The sequence below is a fragment of the Thalassophryne amazonica genome, chromosome 8, assembly GCF_902500255.1.
Source record: "Thalassophryne amazonica chromosome 8, fThaAma1.1, whole genome shotgun sequence".
Taxonomy (NCBI): domain Eukaryota; kingdom Metazoa; phylum Chordata; class Actinopteri; order Batrachoidiformes; family Batrachoididae; genus Thalassophryne; species Thalassophryne amazonica.
The window spans coordinates 70,162,462-70,189,842 of record NC_047110.1 but is presented as its reverse complement, the minus strand read 5'-3'; the positions used below and the strand labels follow the sequence as shown (position 1 = coordinate 70,189,842).

General features: G+C 41.5%; 1 protein-coding gene across 1 annotated transcript in view; it reads left to right on the top strand.

Moving 5' to 3' along the window:
* The window catches only part of ppp6r2b (protein phosphatase 6, regulatory subunit 2b), a 38,850-nt gene extending 12,635 nt beyond the window's left edge, over window positions 1–26,215 (top strand). The window contains 14 exon segments of the mRNA XM_034176607.1: window positions 2–82; window positions 1,772–1,836; window positions 1,920–2,035; window positions 2,164–2,249; window positions 2,334–2,411; window positions 2,496–2,593; window positions 2,677–2,734; window positions 3,500–3,618; window positions 3,760–3,940; window positions 9,635–9,792; window positions 15,364–15,443; window positions 18,373–18,583; window positions 25,716–25,865; window positions 26,107–26,215. Of these exon segments, the coding sequence (XP_034032498.1) occupies window positions 2–82; window positions 1,772–1,836; window positions 1,920–2,035; window positions 2,164–2,249; window positions 2,334–2,411; window positions 2,496–2,593; window positions 2,677–2,734; window positions 3,500–3,618; window positions 3,760–3,940; window positions 9,635–9,792; window positions 15,364–15,443; window positions 18,373–18,583; window positions 25,716–25,865; window positions 26,107–26,140 (1,515 nt within the window). The 3' untranslated portion in view covers window positions 26,141–26,215.
* The last annotated feature ends 1,166 nt before the right edge of the window (window positions 26,216–27,381 follow it).

Here is a 27,381-nt window from a genome sequence, read left to right as displayed (position 1 = left end):
TAGAGCAGGCTTGTCTGCAGCCGAAACGTCTGAATCTTCAATGACGACTGAAAACTCTGCACATAACTTATTGGTGACTCATGTAGGTCTCTTTACTTTGTCTAGTTTAAAGAACTTGCATGGGAATGCATGATTTTTCAAACTAGACTCTATTTTTGATGTTTTGGAATTAAATTTTTCATTCAGGACAAATTGACAGTAATTTGTCCAGTATTGCGTTAGAACACTGACACTGTGAAGGGCTAAATGGGCTGTGTAATGTAAGCGTCTTGGTCAAGCTTAAAACCTTTAAAGAAACCACTTCATTTAGGGGAGGTGATGGTCTAGTGGTTAAGGTGTTGGGCTTGAGACCAGAAGATCCTGGGTTCAAATCCCCGCCTGACTGGAAAATCATTAAGGGCCCTTGGGCAAGGTCTTTAATCCCCTATTGCTCCTGGTGTAGTGAGCGCCTTGTATGGCAGCACCCTGACATCGGGGTGAATGCGAGGCATAATTGTAAAGCGCTTTGAACGTCTGATGCAGATGGAAAAGCGCTATATAAATGCAGTCCATTTACCATTTACATTCATTTTGCCACTGAATAGGTAAAAATGTCTTTAAATGTGTCCGCAAGCATGGCGAGGATCCCTATGGTGGTACACTTGTGCATGTTTATTAAAAAAAAAAAAAATCACTTGAGTTTAGACATGGTGTGTGCAGGTAGTTTGTTTTACTGTATTTAAAACACCCATTTTGTACTGAAAGTGGCAAATGGAAGGAAGAAAACAAAATTCACTGTTATTTTTGCTAATTAAAAATCACCAAAAACATTCACATGTGAAATGAAATGTTGCCTCCCCTCTTTCTCTGGTACTTTTTTTTTTGTCAGACACATCAATCTGTGAACTGTTTTATTATTGTTTCTATCTTAAAATGGCAACACCACCTCTTTGCAGATGTGCAAGAATGGTCAACTGCTCACTTTTAGCTCTTTTTTCAATAGGGTTCTACCTGTCTTCTTCCTGTTTGGCACTACTGCTCTCTACTAAGTTTATACAAGTCACTTGTCGCTGACTTGTGTCCTATTGTAAGCAGAAAAACATACACAACTATACCTCCGTAAAGATCATCTCCATGTTACAAAAAAAAACCCTTTATTGACATTTTCTTCCATTCAATGGTGACAAGAGGCGGTTTACTTTGAAGATTTTATCTTTCACTGTAGATTTGCATTGCCATAAGTCTTTAGCGTGTAGTTTGTGGTGCTCAGCACACAGCCATGGGGTGCTGTGCAGTGCTGAGGAGATGTTGGGGCCTGCTCTCGCCTTATATTCAACAGTCACTCCAGGTCCAGGGATCAGTGGCAGCTAGTGCACTAGCTGTTGTTGACATAAAGACGTACCCCCGCGCTCTTACCGGAGTCTCTGGTCTTATCCTGTCGTGGGAAAGGAGAAACTGTAATTCTATCTCTAGTAGATTGTGCTTACTGTAGGTATTATTCACCCATCAGAATATTGACAGGAGAAGCAACGTGTATAAAAAGTCAAACAAAGCACCTAAAAGGCAAGCACAGAGTTGCTGCATCTATGCATGCCGCCATGTTGCCCATCAGTACTGGAGTGATTATCATAGTCTTTGTTCCAAGTGAAAAGTTGAAACCAAAAACATCTTCTAAAAATTTGGCCTTGGTTGAAAAATCCTGAAGTTCCCTTTTAAATGCCTACAAGATTAACCACTGTGATGATTCCTTGTCAGTTAATTCTAATCAGTGCCTCTTTTTGTCTCTCACAAGTTGTTTCAGCACTGCCAACTCATCCAGAGGATTCTAGAAGCTTGGGAGGACAATGATAAAATACAGTAAGGAACTTTACTTCTTAGCTCAGTGCTGTTTCTTAGGCTCCAGTGCATGTGTATTCTTCATTGTGGTGTTCTCTGTTCAGGTCAGAGGGTGGCATGAGGAGAGGATTCATGGGCCACCTGACTAGGATCGCCAACACAGTGGTTCACAATCAGGAGAAGGGCCCAGTACACACCCAGATCAGTCGTCTTATCACAGGTATGCATGGATAAGTGCATTCTTAAATGCATTTGCAGTTGCAAGAAAGTGATATTATATGGGGGAATTTATACCGTTGACTCTCTGTTCTCATCTTGGACATTGTGTCCATTTGTTTATGTGTGTAGACCTGCCAGAGGACTGCAGAGGGCGCTGGGAGACCTTTGTGGATCAGACTCTATCAGAGACCAACAGGAAGAACACAATCGATCTGGTATACAAACACAAATGTATGTCGTAGCTGTTTCTAATCACTCAGGTACATATATTAAGCTATGTTGTTGTTGTTCTTCCTCAGGTTGGTTCTGGCAATCCCTGTCTTTCTTCAGAAGATGATATGGAGAGCCCCTTTCCTAAAGAGCTGACAATGCAGCAGGTACTCCTGATTTATTAACCACAAATACTACTAATGGTGTTATCAGCTATAATTCTCTAATTTGTTTGGATGGCCTGTGTTCAGGCTTTTTCAGACTACCAGATTCAGCAGATGACAGCTAACTTTGTGGATCAGTTTGGCTTTAATGACGAAGAATTCACAGACCAGGAAGATAGCATTGGGTAAATGCACTGATAGCCTTATTTGTGCGACAGTGTACTATTGTGAGTGTCTGCTGATGGAATGAATCCTACTGTTTGTGCAGTGCAACGTTTGACCGGATTGCAGAGATCAGTATCAACATTGATGCAGGCCATGACAGTGTGAGTTTTAGATTTTTGTTTTACATACAAACATATTTACATTGTGTTTCAGTCTTAAAGTTGTAGCTCCAATAATTATTGAACAATAAAAGCATAATAATCAATGAATTATTTTAGGAACTGTTATGCATGTAATAAATGTGTCTCGTATGTTTTCACCAAATGATGGTGAAATACACTGACTTCAGGGCTCAACCGTAACTTCGGACAGTATCAATCACGGCCACAAGCCTGACCAGGGCCATATATTGATTACACAAGGCTAATTTTTCTTTTAAGACAACAGTAGATTTTTGAGTGGACACAAAGATGCTCGCACACCCACTTGGCAACACTGGCATTCATCCTGAAACCAAATATTTGTCATTATCTCACTTGGTGTTGGACTACTCACCATTATGATAATGTAGTGCTCCATTGGTGCTATGTAGTGAAGTGCTTTTCTTGCTAGCTTGCATAGTTGGTTGTTTTTTGTTTGTTTTGTGAAAGATCTTTCTGTAATAGCTATTTAGATTGGCTGAGACTAAAACATACACTACACATGAAAGCTCTCCAACCAAAACTGGATGCCAAAACAAATTCTGAGTGTTAAATGGCACACTTTTTTGAATACCTTTGAACAAATATGTGACAGTTATTTCAGTCAGATGTTAATGGCAAGAGAAAAAAAAACATTAATTAATGCAGTGTTATTCTTCATTTTAGCCTTTGTTATTCACAGCAAAACACGCACTAATAACAAAGTTGTAAATGTGGTGTTTGCAGGTTAACGCGGCTGTTTTTGAGGCTTGCACCAAAGAGAGAATTCAGCCCTTTGATGATGAGGAGGACATTTGGGAAGAGAAACAGATTAATTATGCAACACAAACCAAGTCTCGTAACAGGTAAGCATCGACCTACAATTTCAGATACCATTTAAAATTATGTTTAGGTTGATTTGAGTATAACATTTCAAATTTTATAATGTATGTGTGTTCATTGTCCCCCATACATCAAATTTAATCAGACATATTGTTTTTTCCAAGGTTTGGAGGGTTACAGAGCCAAGCAGCTAGCAAGAACTCTAATAGGACATCAGATTGTGGTATTGAAGCCTCTGACAGAGTTGTTGGCTCAGCCACTGCAGAAGAGGAGCTTAAAGATGATCTGGATCCTTTCTTAAGCCACTGCCAGCCTGAAGCTATAACAAGTGAGATATAGTCTAGAGTGTAGAATCCAATGTGAGTCTCTCTAATCAGTAGATATATCAGATTATAATCCACCTACCTTTATCCAAGACACCTGCCCCCTCCCCCGTCCTATTCAAACTAAGTATGACAACCCCTCTGCTAGTTTACACAAGGGTGTCTATTTCAGAGAGACCTGCTTCTGTCTGTATGTACGAGGTCTGTAAGAAAAGTATCAGACCTTTTTATTTTTTTCAAAAACCTGATGGATTTGAATCACGTGTGCTTGCATGAGCCAACGTGGAACCTTTTTCACGCCTGTCGATTGCGTCATTTCCTGGTAAGCAGCCTTTGTGTGGGACGTGTGCTGTGCGCTCGGCGGACTTTCATTTCAAGGCAAAAGACGGAACGACTGGAGCAGCGCTGCATCAAATTTTGCCAGAAACTGGGCGACAGCCAGGTGGAAACCATTTGGATGATTCAGACGGCTTTCGGTGACGATGCTATGGGCATCACACAGATTAAGGAGTGGTACAACCAGTTTAAAGACGTCCGCACAACGGTGGAGAGCGAGCCACACTCCGGTCGGCCATCAGCATGCTGAAATGACCAGATCATTTCCAAAGTGAACGCTGTGGTGATGTAGGACCATCATGTGACTATCCGAGAAATTGCGGAAGAGGTGGACATTAGCACTTTTTCGGTACATTCCACTTTAACAGAAGATTTGGCCATGAAAAGAGTGGCGGTGGAATTCATGCTGCTGCTGACGGTGGCGCAAAAGCGCCTTCGTGTTGAAGTCTCACAGGACATGCTGTGACATGCCCACCTCTTCCACAATTTCTCGGATAGTCACACGACTGAAAAGTCACCAAAAGCCGTCTGAATCACCTGAATGGTTTCCACCTGGTTGTCGCCCAGTTTCTGGCAAAATTTGATGCAGCGCTGCTCCAGTCGTTCCGTTTTTGTCCTTGAAATGAAAATCCGCCGAGCGCACTGCACACGTCCTCACACAAAGGCTGCTTACCAGAAAATAATGCAATCGACAGGCGTGCAAAAAGTTCACACATTACTCATGAAGGTTCAAGGTTTGCTCATGCAAGCACACGTGATTCAAATCCATCAGGTTTTTGCAAAAAATAAAAAAGTCCGATACTTTTCTAACAGACCTCGTATAACAAAAAATGTTCTGTTGCTTGCACACTACAACGTGTGCAAGCAGTTCATTCCCTGGGTTTGATTAACCCTCTGGAGCCGATGCTGTTGTATATGACAGCTAAGACCAAGCTTTACTAAATTATAAATAACTTCTTAATGATATGAGGTAGAAACGTACTTTTTTTTTTTTTTGCTGAAAAGTTAACTCCGTGGACTTTCGAGCCAGCCATCGGCCATCTTTGTACTCCTCATAGAAGCTGTGTGATGATGTGTGCAATGTGAGTGTCCATTCGGAATTGGTTCATCATCACATGGTTTTACAAAATCCAGTCGTAGAGCAGATTTACCTCACGTGAAAAGCCAAAGATCATTTTCAGGAGTGATATGTTACTAGTTGGCCCGATTGAATAGCTCCCTGGGTGCTCCAATGAGTACATACAGTAGTGTTCAGAATAATAGTAGTGCTATGTGACTAAAAAGATTAATCCTGGTTTTGAGTATATTTCTTATTGTTACATGGAAAACAAGGTACCAGTAGATTCAGTAGATTCTCACAAATCCAACAAGACCAAGCATTCATGATATGCACACTCTTAAGGCTATGAAATTGGACTATTAGTAAAAAAAAAAAAAAAAAAAGTAGAAAAGGGGGTGTTCACAATAATAGTAGCATCTGCTGTTGACACTACAAACTCAAAACTATTATGTTCAAACTGCTTTTTTAGCAATCCTGTGAATCACTAAACTAGTATTTAATTGTATAACCACAGTTTTTCATGATTTCTTCACATCTGTGAGGCATTAATTTTGTTGGTTTGGAACCAAGATTTTGCTTGTTTAAGCCCCTTTCACACCGGGGGTGCTCCCGGTTGCTCCCAGTTGCGCCGTGCGTCATTATGACGCCGCCGCATGGAAGCAACAACGCGAGGGGTGCAAAGGAGGAAGCAAGTCGGGCACCGAAAAATTAAGCCTGTTTAATTTTTTTGGCGTCCTGTGCTCGACACAGAAAGGAAGTGGTTCCAGCGCAAGTCGGGGCAAAGAGGTGTAACTCGGGGCAAAGAGGCGTTACCCGGCGTAACCCGGAAGCCAATTTATGATTCCTGCTGTGTTCCATTGTTCCCGCAGTATAAATGACGCAGGATTGTTTTTATACCGTGTACTTAATGCAGTAAAAACTACACGTTAAAAAAAAAAAAAGACCACAGAAAAAATATGCAGACTGATTACCAGAAATATCCAGTAAAAAGTCCGAACATCTCTAGTCTACTCATGGACGTTCGTTCACGCGCACACATGTGAACAATTAAAAGAAAAAACAGTCTGGCTGCAGGCATTAGTTCCTTGTTCTCTGCTCAAACTCTCACATCACAATTAAAAAAAGGACATAAGTCCTGAGACAGGACATGTCAGCATCAAGTAGAACTCCAGACTTCTCCACATTTGCTTGACGGTATGTGCGCGCACCTGCATCTCGCGATCAAAGGAGGAAAGAAAAGAAAAAAATTGTCTGCAGGCAGTTAGTTCCTTTCTCTCCTCAGACTCTCATCACAGTTAAAAAAGGACATAAGTCCAGGACATGTCAACATCAAGTAGAACTCCAGAAATCTCCACATTTGCTCAAGGACGGTTCCCACGCGCGCGCACATCTCGCGGTCAAGGGAGGAAAGATAAACTATAGCAGAACTCAGAGCGCAGCCCTGCAGCTCAGCACAACAACAAGTAGAAGAGAAGTCAGAGTGCACAGTCTGTCTGCAGCCAAACTGCACTCTGATTCCTCTGTGCAGAGAACCTGCAGGCTGCGTTCTCACCTCCTCCCTGCCCCCTCCTCCGTCATCATGACGCCACAGGGAGCAACTGGGAGCAGCCCCGGTGTGAAAGGTGCTTTACTAGTGTGCTTGGGGATCATTGTCTTGTTAAAACACCCATTTCAAGGGCATGTCCTCTTCAGCATAAGGCAACATGACCTCTTCAAATATTTTGACATATCCAAACTGATCCATGATACCTGGTATGCGATATATAGGCCCAACACCATAGTAGGAGAAACATGCCCATATCATGATGCTTGCACCACCATGCTTCACTGTCTTCACTGTGAACTGTGGCTTGAATTCAGAGTTTGGGGGTCGTCTCACAAACTGTCTGTGGCCATTGGACCCTAAAAGAACAATTTTACTGTCATCAGTCCACAAAATATTCCTCCATTTCTCTTTAGGCCAGTTGATGTGTTCTTTGGCAAATTGTAACCTCTTCTGCACATGTCTTTTATTTAACAGAGGGACTTTGCAGGGGATTCTTGCAAATAAATTAGCTTCACACAGTCTTCTAACTGTCACAGCACTTACAGGTAACTGTCTTTGATCCAGACTGTCTTTGATCATCCTGGAGCTGATCAATGGGTGAGCCTTTGCCATTCTGGTTATTCTTCTATCCATTTTGATGGCTGTTTTCCATCTTCTTCCACGTGTCTCTGTTTTTTTTGTCCATTTTAAAGCATTGGAGATCATTGTAGATGAACAGCCTATAATTTTTTGCACCTGCGTATAAGTTTTCCCCTCTCCAATCAACTTTTTAATCAAACTACTTTCCTCAGGCTTTCAAAGAGAAAAGCATGTTCAACAGGTGCTGGCTTCATCCTTAAATAGGGGACACCTGATTCACACCTGTTTGTTCCACAAAATTGACGAACTCACTGACTGAATGTCACACTACTACAACCCCTGGCAAAAATTATGGAATCACCGGCCTCAGAGGATGTTCATTCCTCAGAATTGAGTGATTCCATATTTTTTTTTTTCCCTCTGCTTGGTCTAAAAAAGTAACCATTACTGACTGCCACTATTTTTTTCCTGATTTCTTATAGTGTTTCTTAAAGCCAGAAAGTTGCCATTTGAAATGACTTTAGTTTTGTGTCATGTCTGTGATCTGCTTTTTTTCTACAAAATTAAACAACTGAATGAACATCCTCCGTGGCCGGTGATTCCATAATTTTTGCCAGGGGTTGTATTATTGTGAACACCCCCTTTTCTACTTTTTTTTTTTTAACTAATAGCCCAATTTCATAGCCTTAAGAGTGTGCATATCATGAATGCTTGGTCTTGTTGGATTTGTGAGAATCTACTGAATGTACTAGTACCTTGTTTCCCATGTAACAATAAGAAATATACTCAAAACCTGGATTAATCTTTTTAGTCACATAGCACTACTATTATTCTGAACACTACTGTACTATTAGTACATACTCAGTGTGCCCTGCGCCATTACGCACAGCGAAAGTGAGCAGAGGGAGAGCTTCTGATGACAATCTCATGTGCTCAAACAAAGAGTGTGTAAGTATCAGGATTGCTCCACAAGTTTGCATGTGAATGTTACTGGACAATTCTGTTGCTTTCTCTGTGTAACAGCACTGTTTACCATATCAATGGACAACAAAACGCATAGACCATTTTGTATATATTGTTCAAATGTGGCAATGTGTGTTTGTTTGATCCTTTTTGTTGTACAAGCTTTCACACAAGACCTCAAATTACCTTTATAAAGTTTCAATACAGTTGTTTATTATAGTTTGCTGTGTGTTTTGAATAAATGTGTGTGGAAAATTATTTTTTGCTTTATTTTTTCTTTCCCTGTTTTTGATTGTAAACCTTTATTACACTTATAAAACACAACAAAAACATATTTATTTTGAAAGCACAGGTTGTCCTGAAAAAAAGAGACATAAAACTTGATTGTGGGATGCAGGGAGAGCTGTTAACAGCAATAATAAAACATTTATGCCAGGCGGGTGAACTGTCCAAAAAATGCCCTCGGACCCCAGAGGGTTAATTTGTGTGCTTGAAATAAATAATTAAACTATTTTGGCAGTGCGTATGGCCAAGACATTCATTATTACGTCTGGGGAAATGCTGATCTATTGTGCTGTACATATCTCTTTGAGCAAACAAAAATCTGTTTTGTGCAGAGTAAATTATTTCAGTGTTTGCTTTTATCCATAAGAACACACAATGATAACAGCCATCACTCATTTTAGTATTTGCTCTCTCAACTTTCCATGCTCTGTACACTCAACACACACAATGAACAGAGCAGGAAAATGTAGATTATAGGAACTAATTCATCAAATAGTAAGCCTGAATTTTATCTTGTGCACAAACAATAGCATTTCAAGTGCTCAGTCCATTAAAATGAGGTGCACAGACACACACATATGTAAATATTTTTCACTCAGTCTGTAGGGATCACAGATGGGACCACAACCTGTTGTACAGTTGTCACCCTCCTCCTCTTCTGCCCAGAGTGGATGTAGTGGAAAAACACTGCCATGTACACTCCTAGTTTATCATTGCGCAGTGTACAGTTTACTTAAATTGTGCATGCATTAGTCATATAGGATTGTCTTTACCAAAAGTGAAACATAAATCAAGCCAAACAACAAATGGGGCAAGAACAATAAACAAACAGTCACAGTAATCATTATTTGAATTAACTCATGCAGGTTGCATGCATTGAGACAGGTACTTTCTTGTAAAGGGAAGCGGCTCATACTGTGCTTACATATTGATTTATACATCTTCAGTACTGGGGCTGGATAGCAGACTTCGGAGAGGTGAACTCAAAAGCTCCAGCAGCTGGAGTCGGTTTTGCATCCTGGGAGAGTCCCGTCTTCCAGCCAGCCACCACAGAAACAGAGGAAAAAGGATGGGCCAAGTTCACAGACTTCCAACCCTTCTGTTGGTAAGTCTGAGCTGTTACCAAAAATTTACAATTTAAAAAAACTTTGAAATGGAAGGGTAGTTATTAGAGTACATGCGTACCTGCACTTAGGGGAAAAAATATCCAGTGTTGTATTGTACAATCCCAAATCAGGAAAAGTTGAGGTGATATGCAAGTGGGGGTGGCACAGTAATCTTTACATTTATTTTGATTTCCATTTCATCGCAGACATTATATTTCATATTTTGTGTGTTCAACTTCATTTGTTGCCTGTAACACTTTCCAAAAAAGCTGGGATGGGGCACTTTCTGGCTTGTAATGAGGTTTAATTAAAAAAAATAAAGAATTGAATGGCATGCCAACAGGTGATTGGAATCATGTTACAAAAGCAATATCCACAAAAGGTTGAGTGTTTGAGGAGCAAAGATGGACAGAGGATCTCCAGTTTATTAACAAATGACTGAGAAAATTACTGAAATGTTTAAAAACAATTTTCCTCAAAGAAAGATTGGAAGGGATTTCTTCTACAGTGCATAATATCATTAAACAAGTCAAGATATATAAAGGGTTAACGGTGCAAGCCTAAGATGAACACCTGAGATCTCTGATCCCTGAAACAGCACTGTGTCATTCATCAATGGCTAATAATAACCACATGGGCAAGGATTTACTTTGGGAAGCCTTTGTCAAGCACTACAATATGGAGGTACATTCACAAATGCCACTTCAAATTTTACTGTGCAAAAAAAAGAAGCCTCATGTTAACCTTGTCCAGAAGCACCATCATATTCTCTGTGCTCAGAGAATATTGGTTGAACCATCACACAGTGCAAGCTTTTATTGTGGTCAGGCAAATCAGTACTCCACGTCTTTTTTTTTTTTTTGAAGAAATGGACAGTGTACGCTGTAACCAAAGACAATAAGGACCAGCCACATTGTTATCAGAAACGAGTAAAAAAAAAAAAAAAAAAGAAGCCTGGGTCTGTCATGGTATGGTGTTGTGTAAGTGTTCTGGGCAAAGATAATTTACACTTCTTTCATGGCAGCATTATGCAGAAAATTACATTGACACTTAGAGCAACATACGAGGTCTATTAGAAAAGAAACAGACCGTTTTATTTTTTTTTAAACTATATGGATTTGATCAATATGTTTTTACGTCAGCCAAGCTTGAACCTTCGTGTGCATGCGTGAGTTTTTCCACGCCTGTCGGTGACGTCATTCGCCTGTGAGCACGCCTTGTGGGAGGAGTGGTCCAGCCCCCTCGTCGGAATTCCTTTGTCTGAGAAGTTGCTGAGAGACTGGCGCTGTGCTTCATCAAAAATTTTTCCAAAACTGTGAGGCACATCAGAGTGGACACCATTCGACAAATTAAAGCTGGTTTCGGTGAAAATTTTAACAGCTGATGAGAGATTTTGGATTGTTTCTATCGCTGTAAGGACTTCCCATGGAGAGGGACGTCGCGCAGCGCTCCGAGGCGACGTCGTCATCCTGTTTCAAGCTGAAAACCTCCAAATTTAAGCCTCTGTTGACCCAGGACGTCGTGAGAGAACAGAGAACTTTCAGAAGAGGGTCGGAATCAGCAGTTTATCTGGACATTCCACTGTTAAAGGAGATTTTTTTAATGAAAGACGTGCGGACGGATTGGCGCGTCGGCTCGCCCGCCACAGGAAAAACACCTCCGTGTTGATAACCATTTGTAAAATCCAGGCGACTTTTGGTGGCTTTCAGTTGAGTGAGTATCTGAGAAATTGTTTAACAGCAGGGCATGTTCCAACTTGTCCTTAAGGCTTCCAACGGAGGTTTTTTTCCTGTGGCGGGCAGGCCGCGCCGGCTGCCGATGCGCCAATCCGTCCGCACATCTTTCATTAAAAAAATCTCCTTTAACAGTGGAATGTCCAGATAAACTGCTGATTCCGACCTCTTCTGAAAGTTCTCTGTTCTCTCATGACGTCCTGGGTCAACAGAGGCTTAAATTTGGAGGTTTTTCAGCTTGAAACAGGATGACGACGTCGCCTCGGAGCGCTGCGCGACGTCCCGCTCCGTGGGAAGTCCTTACAGCGATAGAAACAATCCAAAATCTCTCATCAGCCGTTAAAATTTTCACCAAAAACCAGCTTAATTTGTCGAATGGTGTCCACTCTGATGTGCCTCACAGTTTTGGAAAAAATTTTGATGAAGCACAGCGCCAGTCTCTCAGCAACTTCTCAGACAAAGGAATTCCGACGAGGGGACTGGACCACTCCTCCCACAAGGCGTGCTCACAGGCGAATGACGTCACCGACAGGCGTGGAAAAACTCACGCATGCACACGAAGGTTCAAGCTTGGCTGACGTAAAAACATATTGATCAAATCCATATGGTTTTTTAAAAAAATAATAAGGTCGGACACTTTTCTAATAGACCTCGTATGCTGCCTTCAAGACGAGATCTTTTTCAGTGATGTCCATGTATTTTTCAACAAGCCAATACTAATCTGCATTCTGCACACTGCAAAGACATGACTGTGGAAGAAGAGGGAAGGGGTACTGGACTGGTCTGCCTGCACTCCTGATCTGTCCCCAATACAGAATATGTAACGAATTTTGAAACGAAAAATGCAGCAACCACAGCTCTGTATTGTTACCCACCTTAAGATGCATTTTCAGGAAGATAGGGGCACAATAACACCTGAAATGCTTCATTGCTTGTATCCTCTGTACCAAAAATTATTTTTAAGTGTTGTGAGCAGGCATGGCAACATCACAAATTGGGAAATGTTTCAGTACCCAACTTTTTTTTTTCAACATACTGCAGACTTTAAATGCATTAATTGATGCATACTCATTCATTCTTTCATTCACTTTGTATACCCACTTATTAAAATTAAGGAATACAGCAGGGCTGGAGTCAATCCCAACAGTCATTGGCCAAGAGGCAGGGTGCACCGTGGACAGGCCGCCAGTCTATTGCAGGGCCGACGCATACAGCCATGTTGCGCATCCGAAAAGTATTCATAGTGCTTTACTTTTTCCACATTTTATGTTACAGCCTTATTCCAAAATGGAGTAAATTACTTTTTTCCCCATAAAATTCTACTCACAACATCCCATAATGACATGATTTTTTCCCCCCTCAAATTCATAAAAAACAAACAAAAAAAACTAAGAAATCACATGTACATAGGTATTCACACCATTTGCTCAATACTTTGCTGATGAACCTTTGGTGGCAATCACAGCTTCAGGTCTTTTTGAATATGATGCAACAAGCTTGATACACATATCTTTGGGCAGCTTCTGCCATTCCTCTTTCCAGTACATCAGGTTGGATGGGGAGCATCGGTATACAGCCATTTTCAGGTCTCTCGAGAGATGTTCAATCGGATTTAGGTCTGGCCTCTGGCTGGATATTCACGTAGTTGTCCTGAAGCCACTTCTTTGATATCTTGGCTGTGTGCTTAGGGTCCTTGTCCTGCTGAAAGATGAACCGTCGCCCCAGTCTGAGGTCAAGAATGCTCTAGAGCAGGTTTTCATCCAGGATGTCTCTGTACATTGCTGCTTTCTTCTTTCCCTCAATTCTGACTACTCTTCCAGTTCCTGCCACTAAAAAACAGCCCCACACTATGATGCTGCCACCACCATGCTTCTGCCACCTTCTCCCCTGATTGTTCAGTTTAGATGGGGGACCAACTCTAGGAGGAGTCCTGGTGGATCTGAATTTGTTCCATTTACAGATGATAGAGGCCACTGAGCTCATTGGGACCTTCAAAGCAACAGAAATGTTTCTGTACCCTTCCCCAGGTGTGGGCTTCAAGACAATCCTGTCTCAGAGGTCTACAGACAATTCCGTTGGCTTCATGCTTGGTTTGCGCTGTGACATGCACTGTCAACTGTGGAACCTTATATGTAGACAGGCGTGTCCCTTTCCAAATCATGTCCAATCAGCTGAGTTTAGGTGGACTCCAGTTAAGCTGACTGGTGGACTCCAGTTAAGCTGTTGAAATATCTCAAGGATGGTCAATGGAAGCAGGATGCACCTGTGCTCAATTTTGAACTTCATGGCAAAGGCTGTGAAATCTTATATACATGTAATTTCTTATGTTTTTTTTTTAATACATTTGCAAAAATCTTTAAAAAAAAGTTTTTCACATTGTCATTATGGGGTATTATGTGTAGAATTTTTGAGGGAAAAAAAATGGTTTTCATCCATTTCGGAATAAGGCTGTAGCATAACAAAACACGGAAAAAGTGAAGCTCTGTGAATACTTCCTGGATGCACTGTACAAACATACTCACTCTACCACTTACACATATTGTCAGTTGGGAGTCATCGGTTCACCTAACCCGCATACCTTTGGAACTGGGTGGAAGCCGGAGTAACCGGAGGGAATATGCGCAATGGGGAGAAGATGGAAACTCCACCAGGTTGGAAGCAAAACTGGAACCTTCCTGCTATGAGGCAACAGTGCTACTATGAAGGCACTGTGCTGCCATGGGTGTATATTAACAAATGAAATGAATTTGACAACACATAACATGAAATATCTTGGATTCATATTCCTGCAATGAAATAGGAGTCAGGGGGAGCATTTTCCATATTGTCCCAGCTTTTTCTAATTTGCTGTTAAATACCTGTCCCTTGGCTTTTCAGATTTTGTGTATCTGCCCCAAGATTAAATCTATCAATTCAGTTTATTTATACAGCGCCAAATCACAGTCGAACCTTACCCATCCTCTGAGCAAACAGATTGGTAACATTGGTAAAGTAGACAAAGTCAGAGTGCACCATGCAGGGTCTCTTGGTGAGGAGGTGCTGCAGAGAAAGAAGGTTGTTTGCTGTCCTCATTGTTGAAGCCGCATTGAATGCTAGTGGAGACGATGCTGTCGGCACACAAACGTAGTGAAGAAGTATGACAAAATGATTCTTGAGCTAGCCAAATTCTTGCCACAATTGCGATTAGACATTTACGGATCCCGCTCAAATGTGACTCTCCACTGCGTACGTCTTAAAACCAGGAAAATCATTCTGCTGAATCCGACTCATTGCGTTGCCAGTGGAAATGTTATGTCATCCATCTGTGAGAGTCCCAAATACACCAAAGACTGAGTGATTGAGCGATATTTGCCACCAGACAAATTATTTCAATCTGTTGCTAATCAGTTCACTCAGTCTGTCATATTGTGACAACACCTTAAGAATAAACTTCTGTGGGCATTTTTAATTACAGATAGAAACGTCACACAGACCAGAGTCAGTGAGGTGACCATCTGCTTTGGCTACACTACCAATAACAAATAACCAAAACGCATCAAAGAAATGTCAGTATGCAAAGACAGAATTGCTGCACCTAAGCAACATATAGAGCCCAGTGGTCGCAACAACCGACGACTCTAGAAAAGCATCCAAATGCTCCAGAATGCTATGTCAGTGAGTGGAATATAGATGGTGAAACAGTATTCATGTAGGAATGTAGTAGTTCACAAAGTTTAATTGTATTTAAAAAAAACAAACAAAAAAACAGACACCTGCTAACAGTGATAATTTTCACATTTGTTTATTCTCTCACTTCTTGTATGACTTATGTGATCTGTTGTGCTGTATGCTCCCTAGTTCTGAAACAGGTCCCAGATGCAGTTCTCCTGTGGACTCGGAGCTGAGCAAATCAGATGGTTCCAAACCCAATCAGAATCGTAAGTTGCTGCAGAACTACTTTGGGATGCTACTCAGATGGCCAGCTTAGTTGGGTTGTGAAGTTGCTGTGCACCACTGGTTTCAAACCTTGCAGCACGAAGGGCTAACATCATGCAGGTTTTCATTTTGACAGAACACTATTCCAACACTTTTCAGTCATTAACACCACGTTGAATGGAGCAGGGGTTTGTCAGGGAATTAAATTTTCTGCTGCTATGATCAAGTGAGGTCAGGTCAGGGAGCATCTGCTTGTGCCATGTGTTCCACCACACTATGGAACCACCTTGCATCCTGCATGACAACCACTCAGGCAAACACATGATCTCTCTCTCGATCTGTTGAAAGTAGCCATCTGTTTGTTGCAGCTAATTGAAATGTGTTCATCCCAATTTCAATTTATTTCATTTGTATAGCGCCAAATCACAACAAAGCTGCCTCAAGGTGCTTCACACAAGTAAGGTCTACCTTACCAACCCCTATAGCAAGCACATAGGTGACAGTGGTAAGGGAAAAACTTCCTCTGATGATTTGAGGAAGAAACCTGAAGCAGACCAGACTCAAAGGGGTAACCCTCTGCTTGGGCCATGCTACCGACACAATTGACATAACACATAAACAGGAAATTTTTGGAGTCCATGTTGGTGTACAGGACAGGAGACTTGCAGAAGAAGACTCCCGCTTCTGGATGGAGCCGCACCTCAAACAGAGAGAAAAAAACTAAATCAAGCGGCAGAAGGACAACAAATACAGTATAATTTGTCAGCATTAAGCAACAAGAAAAACAGAAGAAATACTAAAGTGATCACTGGCGACTAGCCCTAAGCTTCACTAAAAGACCCAGACTTTAGATAAAGTTGAGGCCGCGACCCACTCTATTTCCTAATAAAATTAATTTAAAAGGGTAGAAAGCATAGTAAAATACTATGCCAGTATGCTAGCCATACGAAAGGGAAAATAAGTGCGTCTTAATTCTGGACTTGAAAGTCTCTACAGAATCTGACTATTTTATTGATGCAGAGATCATTCCACAAAGCAGATGAAAGAGAAAGCTCTGTGACCCACAGACTTTTTATTCACCCTAGGGACACAAAGTAGTCCTGCACCCTGAGAACACAGAGCCCAGGCCGGTACGTAGGGTCTAATTGGGTCATCTAAGTAGGGAGGTGCCAGTCCATAAATAATTTTATAGGTTAGTAGCAGAACCTTAAAATCTTGATCTCACAGGGACAGAAAGCCAGTGAAGAGACACCAAAATGGGTGTAATGTGGTCAAACTTTCTGCTTCATGTCAAAAGTCTGGCAGCAGCATTTTGAACCAATTGGAGACCCTTAATGCTGGACTTAAACTCACCAAATTCATCTAAGAACTCAGAGTATGGGCCAGGGGGCCTATATACAGTGACAATTGATTTTTTTTTTTTTTTTTTTCTCTCTCTTTGGCCTTTTCCGTTTGCTGGTGTACTTCATTCTGTTATAAAGCTATTAGCATCACCAGACAGCTCCATTCAGGGAACTCATGATTCCATCAGCTTTTCCCAGGTGTCTCTCAGTCTCAAAGGCCAAGGAGCAGGAAACACCTTGCACAGATGGACTTCTGATGGCTGAATCCAGGAGGTCATTGAAAGCTTGGGTCTTAAGGCACCTTGACACTTGCATGTATTTGATGGATTTTTACAGGCTTTCTCAAAAGTCAAAATACGTCAATTGATGCTGTCCATTAATTGGCTGAAACTGCAGTCCTCATGCAGTGTAAATTCATACACACAATAAATATAAAGTCTTACATGTTAGTTTTAGTGGATTCATCAACACGTCCTGAAGAAAACATCTGAAAATATTCTCATTCCTTGTCATGACTGAAGAAAAGTCCCTCTGGCACTTTGCGCGACTACAGTTGCGCCTGCAAGATCAGTCAGCAGAACCCCCCTCCCCCCCACTGGGTCTCGTCTTTGTGCCAAAAGTTGGAAAACGCACAGCACCTTATTAACGTCTCATTTACCACAGATACCATGCGATCCTGGCTGCACGTGATGACATTATCTCATAATAAACAAAGGAGAAAAAAAAGTTAAAAATTACTCAGTTCTCTATGTGGAGCGGAGACACCGTGCGACACCGTGTGCGTGCTGGATGACATGCTCATCAAAAAAAAACATTTACAGTATGTATTTAATTAAAAGTTTAAAAAAATCTTTCTAACATCTTTCTGTGTAAATATCTCATGTTACAATGTGGAGACCCGCGGCTTATATACAAGTGCAGCCTGTTTAGGTACAATTTCTTTTTTCTTTTTAAAATTGGTAGTTGCTGCTTATATTCAGGTGCGCTCTATATTCCGGAAATTACAGTATGTATATTGTAATGGATTGGTAAAACAATGCCATTTTCATTCCTTCTTATGACTTAGATAATGTATCTGTATCTGAAATTTTGAACATTTCAAAATTTTCTTTGTGCACTGGCATGCAGCTGCGCACAGTTCACGCACAGTTTACGAGTTTACTCGTTGCCATGTAAAATTGCGTGCCAATGCAGGGATCAAATTTGTGCATGTGTCATGGTGCCTTTAGTCTTCATCCAGAACAGTCACAAACACAGACACTCAGCTTTTCAAGTCACATGAGCCACTGATCTCCACAGTCCTACCCAACATCCAATTCATGAACAGCACTGAACAGTGTATGAGTGTATGATACATCGCGGATGAGCGATAGAAGCTCTGTCTGTGTTCTGCACAGCACTCACAGCACCTGTAGATATGTGTGATGATTGGAACAAAATGCTGCATACTGTTTGCACTTAATGGCACATGGTTTCACACCACTGCTCTACACCTGCTGAATGGCATGTGATCACGGCTATTTGTATTTGCTGCTTAGCCAAACCTTTTATTTTATTTCATTGAGATGTCTGTGCTCATTTCCTGCAGCATGTGTGTGGAGCGTGTGCGTAGCAAGGAAAGCACCACTGGTGGCATCAGACAGCTCTTCCTCCAGTGGATCAGACAGTGAAGAAGAACAAACTAAGATGGACTCTGCATCAGTGGAGACAGTCGCCACAGAGACCATTACCACAGGTGCTGGCAAGGAAACCATCCGGCTCTCAGTGGATGCCAAAAATGAGAGGGCAGTCTATGCTAGGTACACATGATTGTACACAATAGTTGTTTCCCCTCTTTGCTGTATTCATGGGTCGATTCCATTGTTTTTAATTGCAGTGAAGCATCTTTTCCCCAAGTCTAAAGCTGTGTCCACATTATCATGGTAAAACACATTTTGTGTGCATGTCCTCTACTGTTGTATGTGTGACATGTTGCAGCAGTCTCATGCAGAGGAATGTAACATGCAGCACAGATGTGTCACATTGACAGTTCATGTTCGTTCATCTTTGACTATGCACCATCTTGTCTTTTGTGCACACATCCAGTAAGTGTTGTTGAGTAGGACAGTGACTGTGTGCTCCTGGCTGCTGCAGTTAGGGGTTGCCAAAGTGGATCATGCATCCCCATCTCACCCTGTCCTCTGCATCTTCATTTGTCACACCAACCACCTGCATGTCCTCCCTCTCCCCATCCCTAAACCTCCTGTCGTATGTCTCCCGATATACCTTGCATCCTTCCCCTGCACATGCCCAATCAGTCTCCTCTCTCATTTTCTCCAAATTCTGCTACACACCTGATCTCATATGATCATTCTTCATCCTGTCCATCCTCATCACTTCCAATGAGAATTGGAAGAGTGTCAGGAGGCCTCATTGTCTCAGAACAAACAAGAAACTTTCAGTGTTTTTTCAACTTTGATGATGCTGAACACAATATAGGACCTGAAACACACTGCCTGTGTTATGTTCGTTCTGCATCTGAGCTGCGCTACTGCAGTAGCTCACAGATGTGTATTCACACGGGGCTACGTTTCAGCTGCATTTGTGTTGAATTGATGCTCACTGCTCAATTTGTCTTTGATAATAGCTTTCTCCCACACTCAGTATCTTCTGGGTGGTTTTTGGAAGTGCTATATACAGTGCACACTCAGTTTGGGCTTGTGTGTGTGTGTGTGTGTGTGTGTGTGTGTGTGTGTGTGTGTGTGTGTGTGTGTGTGTGTGTGTGTGTGTGTGTGTGTGTGTGTGTGTGTGTGTGTGTGTGTGTTTAGTTTATCTTGCCATTATCTGACAGCACCTCCCTGAATGTTGTGTTCAGTGTGTTAAGCCAGCTGTGGCACTGTATGTATGTACTGTTCATCTGGAAAGTATTCACAGCGCTTCACTTTTTCCACATTTTATGTTACAGCCTTATAACAAAATGTATGAAATTCATTTTTTCCCTCAGAATTGTACTCGCAACACCCCATAATGATAACATGAAAAAGTAATTTTTTTTACATATTTATTAAAAATAAAAGACCAAGAAATCATGTGTACGTAAGTATTCACACCCTTTGCTTAATACTTTGTTGATGCACAAGATTCCTTGAATATGATACCACAAGCTTGGTGCACCTATCTTTGGGCAGCTTCTCCCATTCCTCTTTTGTAGCACATGTCAAGCTCCATCAGGTCTGATGGGGAGCGTCTGTGCACAGCCATTGAGAGAGAGAGAGAGAGAGATGTTCAATCAGATTCAGGTCTGGGCTCTGGCTGGAACATTCAAGGACATTTACGGAGTTGTCCTGAAGCCACTCCTTTTATATCTTGGCTGTGTGCTTAGGGTCACTGTCCTGCTGAACGATGAAGCATCTGAGGTCAAGAGTGCTCTGGAGCAGGTTTTCATCCAGGATGTCTCTGTACATTGCTGCATTCATCTTTCCCTCCATCCTGACTAGTCTCCCAGTTCCTGCTGCTAAAAAACATCCTCACAGCATGATGCTGCCACCACCATGCCTCACTGTAGGGATGGTGCCTGGTTTAGCCCAAACATGACAACTGGCATTCACACCGAAGAGTTCAATCTTTGTCGCATCAGACCAGAGAATTTTTGTTTCTTATTGTCTGGGAGTTCTTCAGGTGCCTTTTGCAAACTTCAGGCAGGCTGCCATTTGCCTTTTACTAAGGAGTGGCTTCTGTCTGGCCACTCTACCATACAGCCCTGATTGGTGGATTGCTGCAGAGATAGTTGTCCTTGTGGAAGGTTCTCCTCTCTCCACAGAGGAATGTTGGAGCTCTGACAGTGACCATCCGGTTCTTGGTCACCCCCCAACTGAATTTGCCCCAGGAGGAATTAAACTGTAGAGACCTCTCAAGTGGGACAGAGGTTGTGCATGAGCTCAGTTTTGAGCTTCACGGCAAAGGCTGTGAATACTTAGGTACATGTGATTCTTAGTTTTTATTTAAAAAAAAAAATTGCAAAAGTCTCAAAGAAAATATTCTTTCACATTGTTATTGCGGGGTATTGTGTGTAGAACTTTGAGGAAAAAAGAATTTCATCCATTTTGGAATAAGACTGTAACATAAAATGTGGAAAAAGTGAAGCGCTGTGAATACTTTCCACCTGCACCGTATGAGCAATGGAAATTAAATTTTGATATCTATTCGTGTCCATTTTTGTCTTGTACAAATCCTTTTCTCATTCATTAAATGTGTTCCTTGTCAGCTGGTGTCCAGCGAAAACTTTAGTGCATGCTCAAAACTTTGAACTGACATCAGACAGAGAGTTTTCGGAAGCATCGGGCAGCCACGTTTGGTGGTTGTCCACTCCATCCATCATAGCCCTAAATCCATCGGAGACTGGATTAAGAGATTTCTTTTGGCTATTGGACAAATTATTTCAGTCCCTTACTCCTTAGTTTACTCAGTCCATCACAGTGTGACTCTACAGCATATAAATATATAAATGCTTGTGGCTTCACTGACAGCCTTTACTTTAATAGTTGCGTTTTTTTGTTTGTTTGTTTGTTTGGTTTTTTTTTTATCATCTCGATCGTGTGGGTCATAGAGCTCTGTGAGTTTAGTTGAGCATTCGGAAAAGTGAAAGTGCAGAAAGTAATTTCTTCTAATTATAGCAGTCATGTGACTTTTTTAATTGCTGAATTTAAATTCAAACAAATAATTTTTCTTTTCTGCGACTTCTTCCCCAGTCAAAAATACACCAGTAAAAGCTGGTACTTGTTTAGTGTTACCGCTATGAGTGTCTATAGATATATATATTTTCTGCATTCCACTTGCGGCACATGTGGAAAAATAAACAACAGGTCTATTTTCTAGAGAGATGTGGCAGCTGTGACAAAAGGCACGCTTCTGGGATGCTTCCTTCGTGCAGGCAGTGCAAGTTTTAATCTGTTAACACAGTCACCTAAATGAAAATCAACACACAACAGAGCCTTTATGCTTCAGGCTGAAGACTTGGTGAATCTGTTGATGTCTTGCAGACTTCGAGCACTATGTTGTGGGATGATGTGATGTGTCGTCATGTTCATATTGCTGCATTTTGGCTGTATTTTCACAGAAAAAGTTGCAAATATTGTACTTTCCTGAAGTGACCATGAGAGCAGGTTGTTGTTGTTCATTCGGCTGCTCCCGTTTTTTGTTCGGGGTTCCTTCAGCCGATACAGCCAGATCCGCATTGGTATTTGGCTCAAGTTTTACGCTGGGTGCCCTTCCTGACGCAACTCCAGTTTTACCTGGAGAAATACAAACAGCCACTGGTGTTCCAAAGAGGTCTCCTACCCAAGTACTAACCAGATGCTGCACTGCTTAGCTTCTGAGATCTGATGGGATTAGGCTGACACAAAGCAGATCGGCTGCGACCGTGAGTCATTTTTGCAAGTCAGGTTTTCACCATAGTATCATTATGAACTGTCAGAATGTGTTGTGTGGGCCGCTGAAGAGGAGGTACTGCTGGCCCACCACCACCAGAGGGCGCCCCGCCTGGAGTGCGGGCTCCAGGCACCAGAGGGCACTGCCGCCTCACAGGAGCAGCCAAGGTGACAGCCGTCACCTATCAACTGAGACAGCTGACATCCATCAGCGGAGGGGTATATCAGCTGGACGGCATCTCCACCTCATTGCCGAGATATCGCTCTACCAAGGAGGTAATATACTCAGCCAATTGTGTTGTCTTCTTGACATAATACCTTGTTGCTTTTGCGCAGATAGCGAATGGAACAGCAGGAGACTGTATTGGACCTTATTGATAAGTACACACATTCCTGCACTAACTAGTGTTTTCCTGACGAGAGGTGGAGGTGGTTTTTCCACCCTACGTGTTGCTGGGTGCAGCCGCACCCACATCTGACTGTTTCTGTTCCTCGCCAGCAGTACCGGATCCGACGAGCGGAGGCAGTGGCCACCTGGGAGTTCGGGACTTGGCGGCTCCAGTATTCCCGGGGTTCGGTGGCAGAGGAAATCGGGTGGTTCCGGTTCGACTCGGACAGACGTCTCCTATCGTCGAGCCTGCCCACACGACACCATTGGAATTGGTTTATTTCCACAGTTGTGATCTGTTGTGTTTGTTGTGCGTGTTCACAACAGTAAAGCCTTGTTATTTGACTTTCTTCATTGTCCGTTCATTTGCGCCCCCTGTTGTGGGTCCGTGTTCCTGACTTTCCCCAACAGAATGCTCATCGCCCAACAGGCCGCACAGTACTCAAGAGACATGGTACTTATTTTGCCTTAAAATTTGTCTTTTTTTTTGTACAAGCACATTTAGTGAAAGTAATGGCCATGTCGAATCATGTTCTGGAATAATCTGCATGTAAATGGAGGCGTGGGGCAAACATTAGCTTTTGATGTGACTTCCATCTGTGATATTCTGGGATTCAGTTTAGTTAAAGATACGTCCTTTCTTGAACATTTGTATAACACGAGTAGGGAATTTTTGCAACATTTCTTGTGAAAATGCCCTTTTGCCAGTTTTATGAAAAGAGGTTGCTGAATCGTGTGTGCCTGGCGATACATGAGGGATAAAAAAGTGGTCATGGACCAGCAACAATTTGTCAAGAAGATGACACAAAACTTCACTAGTCAGCACCCAGAAACCACCAAGATGCAGTCAGAATCAAGTGACAGTAGACCTTCTTCCTCTTCATCTTCAGCCGCTAGTTGCATTCATTGCTCATCAGCCTGTATTTGAAGGAGATTTTGGCACACCTTTCCCAGCCGTGGCTGTGTTGTGATGATATCAGCGTTGCTACACTTCGTGACATCATGCTAATATCGTAATGTGTTTGTGATGTCTTGTGTTGATGTGATGATTCTTACTGATGTTTTGTCAGGTCTAGATGATGATGTGGTGTAGTAACAGCATTGTGACGGTGTCATGACTGGGGTGAGTGAAATGGCCATAGATGTGAGGCACTGGCTAATACATCAAGAAAATTGGAAACCCCACTTTAGAGTATCTACCAAGATGGAGGGTTAGAATAATTTCTACAACGGATTGGATAGAATATTACCCACAAAGTGTGCCCTGTTTCTGTGACATTGACATTCAAAGAGGCTCCCTTCCCCCTTTTTCCTCTGTGCTTTTTCTTATCCAGCTTTACCGTCTCCTTCTTTCTCTTTCTCTTCCTACCTTGCTCCCACTTGTTCCCTCCTTTCGCATCTCCCTTTGACTGCAGAGTTTTCATACCTGCCATCAGACGGTATGTTGTGCTTGAGCCTTTACCTGTGAAGTGTGGCATGTCTTCCTAATTTTGAACACTGTTTAAAAGCATCAGTGGAATGTGATTGAAAAACCTCTTTTACCATTATTCAGGTCTGGCATCATGCATAAGTGAAATTAAAAGAATGATTAACTAACCACCCATTTGGAGACCATGGAGGATTTCCACTACTTTTAACACGTGGTTTTTCCGGTGTTACCATTCCTAACCCTGTAAAAACTCACTCCACTGGCCGCCGCAGCGGCACCTTGCATGGAACCAGCCACTTAGCAGTATAAAAAGCAAACAGTTTTTTTGCTGTTTTCTAAGAGCTGAGTAACTCATGACTATGTTGACGATGTGATACGTGAGCAGTAATTCCCGTCTTAGTCATGTCATTGATAAGACTCGTATAGGTTTGCTTTTTTATTGTTTCAGAGTACTCATACGACTAATGGTATGTAAGCTAGCCTGTTATGAAGCTGCCATCAGTGTAGCATATTAATAGTAGGGATGGGTATTGATAAGATTTTAGCGATATCGATACTATTATCGATTCTGCTTATCAATTCGATTCCCTTATCGATACCTCCTGTGAATTTTCTGTGTACTAAAAGTAGGCTTTAGAGATTTTCTATGTCAACATTTTGTTGAGTCTTAAAGTAAATAAATATGAAATTGGTCACTGATCCTTGATCTCTGGACATAAATAAACTCTACATGGTGGATCCTTGATCTCTGGACCTAGATAGAAAAAAAAATCTGTAGTTTTTGTCAAAAGCATTCCTTTCAGATATTAATGGCATGAAAGTCTCTCCATACATCTGAGCTGAGCTCAGCTGGCCGCTGGAGTCTGCAGGTCTGCAGCCATACAGTCTTGGGCTGCTGCACGTCAGCGCAGGATGTCTCATTTTGGGAGGGAAAAAACGTTTTGATCGGTTGCAGTTTATTGTTTGTATTACAACGTTTGGAAAGAGGTCTAATTAAACAGCGATTCACTTTGAAGTTATTCATTCCAAGCAGACTTATCTTTCTAACTTGACTCAGCAGAGAGCCGCACAGCATTTGGAGCAGTGGAACGGAGGACGATTCTTGTTTCTTTCTTGCAACAAGACAGTCACTTTAATCCACACAAAAGTGACTCACAATTGACATATTGTAATGGCTTTGAGAGGGGTTAAGAAGCGAGTTGCCGCAGCGGATTGAAGCACTGCTTCATGTTCAAAGCAATGGCGCGCTGCAGAAATGATTGATTACAGACCCACTGCAGTGTCTGTAATCAACGTAGAGAAATGATCTTTTTTTTTTCCCAACAAACACCCCCGAAAATAACGGCCGCTCTGAAGGACTGATAAGGGAATCGTTAAGCAAAAAGGCTATCGATGTCGGTGGATCGAATCATTTCTTAATGATACCCAAAAAGAACTGGTTCTCAAAAACCATCCATAATTAATAATAGAAGGCATATTACTAACAAACACTGCACCAGACAGCATGAGCAATGGATTTTACCCCATACTTCGCACCTTGGTGTCCCCTCTTTTTGTGGGACATGGGCAGCTTTGTGCAGGCACCACAACAATGGATGAACGTGGATTATTTTTGGCCCTGGTAATGACTCATGTGAGCAAGAGCGCTGTGGTTGGTTTGGTTTTTTGTTGTGTGTTTTATATCTTATTTTGTTTTCTTTTTCTTGCAGTGAAGCAGATAAGGTGCTAAAAGAGGCAATATCCGTCAAAGAAAAAGAGAAAGACGGTACAAAAGACAAACCACAAGAAAAGAAACATCATGATTTTCCCATTGCTGCTGCTGCTGCCGGTCCTACTGAGCAGCTGGCTGCAGTCACACAGTAAGTCTGTGTCTGTTTATATTTAAATATTGTACAAGGAACATTGTATTTGAGTTTTGCAAGTGTAAAGTTTCATTGCATTTAGCAGCAAAAACAAAATTCCTTTCATCTCCTTTGTACATTTTTGATGTTAAAAGATTCTGTACCAGATGGGAAAATGAATGACCACCACAAATTGGCTTCTTATTTGAGTTATTTTTGTTCTGTTTATACTGTAACATTTGCTTCTCTTGTCTTCCAGAGACCTGCAACCCTCTGCGAATGGACCGGCCTAAAGACGTGGTACAGACACACACGTGCTTCTCACCTGTCGACGCAGTCATGCCATCTTGCTTCCTGTCAACTCCTCACAAGTCATTTTTGTGTTCAGACATGTACGCGAGCTCTAGAGAAATTTCACAGTGGCTGTTGAGCATAGAACAGAGCATATGGTGGATACACGAGTCCACAAATGTGCACGCGGGTACTGCTGATGCCTTTGTTGATCCTCAGTGACTTTACTTAAAAACCTGATCAAAGAGACGTTTGTCTGGAGAACTTTAGGTCTGATTGGACCCCAAAGCCAAATGATGTTTCAAGGTGATTTTATTGAGACATAGGAAGTAACAAAAGTAACACATAATGACCATAAGTGACACTGATACTAGTACATAGCATGTTTTCTGAAGTATAAGTCATAGTTATTTTACTAGTTTGGGGAGTCATGTGACTTTCAGTTTGACTTGTCCTTGAAAAAATCGTGCTGCTATTATTATTATTATTATTATTATTATTATTATTATTTAATTAAGGGCTTTCCAAGGAATCAAAGCACTAAACAACATCAGTTCCAATAATGAATAGAGTAAATGTCAATAATAAAAGTACACTAAAACAATGCACAAAAATCTCAAATTAAAGAGCTGAAAATACGAGCTCCAGGGTGAATTTTATATTTATATATATATATATATATATATAAATTTTTTAATTTTATTTTGGGGTTTTTTCTCCTCTCTTCGAGGCATTTTTTGACAGGTGTGATTTATGCTTCAGAAAGTAAATTAGTATCCCTGTAATACACATTAGAATTTCAGATTGGAGCACTTTCACTCTCTGGGCATTGAAGGCACATCTCGTAGATTTTTCTTGAAGATTGTTTGACTGTTTAGACTATCGTTGGAAAATTTAACATTAAAGTTCACAGCCAAAATTTTTTGCATGATACTCGCCAGTTTATCTTCACTACTTCATTGTACATGCCAAACAGACAAGTGCTTTTTTTTTTTTTTTTTTTTTTTAATCCAAATGCGTGAGGGAGCTTGTTTCTTACTTTCTTTCTTCCAAACATGACACCTGGTATCTTTGTCATTCCAAGTAGAATGTTTTGCTTTGGTCATCAGAAAAATAAGATCTTTTTCTAATTATTAATAATTCGGGAACATCAGACACACAGCCTGTGTCACTTCCTCTTCATACCGCTAATTACATGTAGTTTAACAGCATGTGTTATTATATGTGTGTGTCTGTATGTGTG